The sequence below is a fragment of the Cyprinus carpio genome, chromosome A4, assembly GCF_018340385.1.
Source record: "Cyprinus carpio isolate SPL01 chromosome A4, ASM1834038v1, whole genome shotgun sequence".
Taxonomy (NCBI): Eukaryota; Metazoa; Chordata; class Actinopteri; order Cypriniformes; family Cyprinidae; genus Cyprinus; species Cyprinus carpio.
This window is the reverse complement of record NC_056575.1, coordinates 21,642,658-21,647,681: the sequence shown is the minus strand read 5'-3', so window position 1 is coordinate 21,647,681 and position 5,024 is coordinate 21,642,658. Positions and strand designations below refer to the sequence as shown.

General features: G+C 41.8%; 1 protein-coding gene across 1 annotated transcript; it reads right to left on the bottom strand.

Annotated features, from left to right (window-relative positions):
* Window positions 1-1,559: 1,559 nt before the first annotated feature.
* Window positions 1,560-3,224, bottom strand: LOC109083539. The gene is made up of 2 exons (XM_019098326.2): window positions 2,107-3,224; window positions 1,560-1,800 (listed from the first exon to the last, which is right to left on the bottom strand). Exons 1-2 carry the CDS (start codon window positions 2,787-2,789, stop codon window positions 1,692-1,694), a joined length of 792 nt encoding a protein of 263 aa, XP_018953871.1. The 5' UTR covers window positions 2,790-3,224; the 3' UTR covers window positions 1,560-1,691.
* Between the last annotated feature and the right edge of the window lie 1,800 nt (window positions 3,225-5,024).

Genomic DNA, 5,024 nt, shown 5'->3' with positions numbered 1-5,024 from the left:
CCCCTCCTTACTATGTTGTCTTGCCCCGGCACATGTCCTGCTGGTGTCTGGAAAAATGCCATCAGATTGTGCCTTGTGTTGAGTGCAAACCGTGATGCTCTTCTGGCGGTCAGCTGCCTTGCCTCAAGTAGATTGGTGTCGCCTGCCACACCATGAATTAGATGCATCAGTGTGGGTTAGGTAGTTGTGTAAAGCCAAACATGCTTTCACAATGTGTACTACAATATCCAAGATGGCGCCGCCGAGTCCACTTAGATTGTGTTTTTATTTACTTTTTTACCTACTTTTGCTTTCTCTTTTTACACACGTAACGTCTGCACTGATCATTTATGACAAAGTAACACTTTTGGACACTGGACACCGCTTCACTGACCTGTTTCAGGACACTTTATCCTCCAATCCATCATGGCCATCCGAGATTCTCTGGAACACAGAGATAAACAATGGCCACCTGAATAACCACCCGATGCGACGGATCAAGAAACACCGCAGGAAACGCCCTGGGATTCGCAACAGACTGAGGAAAAGAGCTCACAGTCCTCCTCTGCCGAGCATTCTGCTCGCCAATGTCCAGTCGCTGGAGAATAAGATGGACGATCGAGTATCCAAGTTTCCAACGGGACATTAGGGACTGTAACATCCTTTGTTTGTCTGAAACATGGTTCACGACCTCGGTCCGTGACGCTGCTGTAACGCCGTCTGAAAACTTCTCTGTTTTACGGATGGACAGAACAGCCGAGGCCGGTAAATCCAAAGGTGAAGGAGTGTGTTTCATGATCAACAAGAAATGTTGTGACCCCAGGAATATCTCCACTCTGTCGCGCTCCTGCTCGCCTCATCTGGAACATCTATCCATTATTTGCCGCCCATTCTATCTGCCTCAGGAGTTTTCATCGATCATTGTTACTGCTGTCTACATCCCACCACAAGCAGACATCGGCTTGGCTTTGTCTGAGCTTCACGATGCGCTCAGCAGCAACATCAACAAACATCCTGACGCTGCTATTATCATCACTGGGGACTTTAACAAAGCCAACCTCAGGCAAATTATGCCTAATTTATATCAACATGTATCCTGTCCAACCATCTGGTAAGCGCTTCCGTAGCCTGATGGCAAAAACTAAGAGACTTAGGAGTTTCTTCCCCCAGGCCATCAGGATCCTAAACTCCTAAACTCAAAACCAGCCTCTTAACATCTTCATGTCTATACTTAATTCACTTTATCAGTAAGATATTCATCATTCTCTACCTCATATTGACATTGACATACTGACAGTGTCAACCTGTTTTGCACATTTGCCTCTTGTACATTCCTGTTTATCTTAATATTTAAGACTACAGTATAATGCACATATGCACATTGCCTCTTGTACATCCCTGGTTATCTTAATATTTAAGACTACAGTGTACTTTATGCCCTTTATTTTCCATTCTATATTTAATTCTACAGTATACATTTTTTTATATTTTATTCTTATATTTTTTTTTTTTTATTTTTTTTTTTTATTTTTTAGTAGCTATATTTATGTATATTTTCATCTGTGTTGTATTCTTTAATAATTGCACTGTCCATGGAGCGGACCTGACTCACATTTCACTGCTGGTTATATATGCTCTATATAATTGTGTATGTGACAAATAAAAATCTTGAATCTTGAAACACTGTCTGGGCTGCAGTCAATTGGTCGGGTTCAAAAATCCTCCATCGGGATGCCATAATGACGAATGTGTTTTCTATGATCCTTTGGGCCCGGGAATGTCAGTAGTTGTATACTTGCTGTGCTGTCGTGAGGTTGGAGCCTGTGGGATAAAGTGAGAAGAACATACAAACAGTGTGAACACACATGGTGGTGTCTTTGATGCTACACAAGCATAACGTAATAGGTAATTAAATGTAACATTATAAATTATAAATGGTACTCAAAAATACAATTAAATATACCTATATGAAGTTATTTACATACATACATAGGCCTAAATTAAACATCCACATCATTACAGCAACAAATTGATAATGTGGTTCATGTCATGCTGTTGTGACACAGTATTACTGCAAAATATCATTTTATAATTCTTTTGTATGGTCTGATAAATAAAAGACTTTACCTGGGAATGGGCGCATGAGATTTGGGAGCAGTGGGAAAGCTGCATCTGCAACAAAAACATGCGGGTTGGTGACATCCGTGCCTGGCAGGGTGGCTGGTCGTGGCAGCTCCAGAGTGCCATTGATTAGCTTGGACCCGTATATATACTTTTCTTGAAGACGCCTCCATTGTGTTCACGTCCACCATTGTGAACCGGTAATGGGCATCACAAGCAGCCATCAGAACATCTGAGTGACTCCCCTTGAAATTAAAATAGTCATTTCCAGCATTCTGGGGGGCTTTGATGGTGACATGCTTCCTGTTGATGGCACCAAGACACATTGGGAAGTTCCAGTCTCTACAAAAATCATGTGCTATGTCCATCCACTGTGTCTGGGATGGGAAGGGGACGAATTCCAGCTGCAGAGTGTCCCAAATGGCCGTGCACACCTCTGGAATAATCTTCAATATAGTGCAGCTGGCCAGTCTGTAACTTGCAGCCACACCGACCTGAGAACATCCAGATGATAAATAGCATAAAACCATCGCTAACCTTTCCGCCACACTGATCAGAGCAATGTGTGTTCTTTTGTGCTGGATGCGTTCACCGATTCTGCGGGCCAGGAAGTTAAATTTGGCGGCAGACATTCGAAAGTTCTGATGGTACTTCTCCTCGTCCATTGCATGCATCTCCTGCACCAACATACTAAACTCCCCGTCTTTGGTCCTGGTCCCATTCAGTGGCCGCACATATCACTTTCTTGCTCTACGTCTTTTATTTTTTTCTGCGAATTAGCCAAGTACAGCAGACAAAGAAGCTCTTCCTCCTGCATAGACATCGCCATGTTTAGTCTGTTCAAGCCGATCTACTGCGCATGTGTGGAACTCGTCAGCTGAGCGGATAGCGGACTCACGGACGAGGAAAGTATAACAGAGGCTTAAAGCAGTGTCCGTGATCTGAGCACATGCATAGCCAGACTCCACTTAGACAGTACAATTGAAGTGGATGAGACAAAATTTTCCTACGGTAAGTACTTTTACCCAACCAATTAATTTAAATGACTTTTAAAATGTATAATAATCACACTACAAATATCAATTTAATAATATGAAGCAAATAAATACAATTATGCCCTAGAATTATACCCTAAACCAGCGGTTCTCAATTCCAGTCCTCGCGACCCCCTGCTCTGCACATTTTGTGTGTCTCTCTTATCACTTCAGAATTCAAACGTAAGTGCCCTGCGAAGTGGACATCGCAGGATATTCCGCCATGATTCCAGTTCGTAGCGAACGTATATGTTCCATTCATATGCATTAAAGTGTGTGAGACGTGAATTTATATTGTATTTATTTACCGAGGTATATGTTTTTCACATATGTCCGTGTGTGAAGATGTTGCGCCGCAGCGCAAATGCGTGATTTGTTTTTCCGTTGTGATTTATTCTTCAACAGATTTCCCCTGCTCAGGGAGTAAGGAGCAATGAACACTGTGTAGAGACCATGTCAGTCGGAACACAGTTCATGCACGGAGCTCACTTCTAACGAGCTGATTATCTGAATCAGGTGTGTTAATAAAGAGAGACATAAAAAATGTGCAGAGCAGGGGGTCGCGAGGACTGGAATTGAGAACCGCTGCCCTAAACCACAACAAAATAAACAACAACAAAATAAATAAATAAATATTAGCCTTTTTTGTTATATTTTTCCATATAGCCTATAGGTTAAAAAAAAAAAAAAAAAAAACACGGACTGCCTTTTCTAGCAAATGTATCTCAAAGGTACGTGGTAAATGTGGTACAATAATGCCTGTTAATTCCATCATATATGAGTTACGTCATTTGCGATAAGGGAGCGGCTCTCAAACATTTGACTGCCACTGCCACTGTATTTGAATTCATACAATTTTTATGTTTTTTGTATTTTTTTATATTTTTTTTTTGTGAACACCTGTTCAATTTCTCATTAATGCAATTATCTAATCAACCAATCACATGGAAGTTGCTTCAATGCATTTAGGGGTGTGGTCCTGGTCAAGACAATCTCCTGAACTCCAAACTGAATGTCAGAATGGGGGAAAGAAAGGTGATTTAAGCAATTTTGAGCGTGGCATGGTTGTTGGTGCCACACGGGCCGGTCTGAGTATTTCACAATCTGCTCTGTTACTGGGATTTTCACGCACAACCATTTCTAGGGTTTACAAAGAATGGTGTGAAAAGGGAAAAACATCCAGTATGCGGCAGTCCTGTGGGCGAAAATGCCTTGTTGATGCTAGAGGTAAGAGGAGAATGGGCCGACTGATTCAAGCTGATAGAAGAGCAACTTGGACTGAAATAACCTCTCGTTACAACCGAGGTATGCAGCAAAGCATTTGTGAAGCCACAACACACACAACCTTGAGGCGGATGGGCTACAACAGCAGAAGACCCCACTGGGTACCACTCATCTCCACTACAAATAGGAAAAAGAGGCTACAATTTGCACGAGCTCACCAAAATTGGACAGTTGAAGACTGGAAAAATGTTGCCTGGTCTGATGAGTCTGGATTTCTGTTGAGACATTCAGATGGTAGAGTCAGAATCTGGCGTAAACAGAATGAGAACATGGATCCATCCTGTCTTGTTACCACTGTGCAGGCTGGTGGTGGTGGTGTAATGGTGTGGGGGATGTTTTCTTGGCACATTTTAGGCCCCTTAGTGCCAATTGGGCATCGTTTAAATGCCACGGCCTACCTGAGCATTGTTTCTGTTTTTTGTTTCTGTTTTGTGACTTCAAACAATTTTGAAGTCACAAAAGTGCAAAAGTCTTGTAATAACCTCCAATAACACTTCAGGGTGGAAATTTTTAATTTCCAATTATATCAATGAGTGCCCTATAAAGGGTTAAATGTAAAATGTTTTATTTTTTTCCCCCTCCTATTTAACAGCATTAACTTACAAT

What these genes read in the sequence shown, in the direction of transcription:
- LOC109083539 (XM_019098326.2), bottom strand. Translation starts at nt 2,789, where the DNA reads ATGTTGGTGCAGGAGATGCATGCAATGGACGAGGAGAAGTACCATCAG. An exon ending in TCTCATGCGCCCATTCCCAG is followed by an intron (nt 1,801 to 2,106) that starts GTAAAGTCTTTT and finishes TTTATCCCACAG; the next exon opens with GCTCCAACCTCACGACAGCA.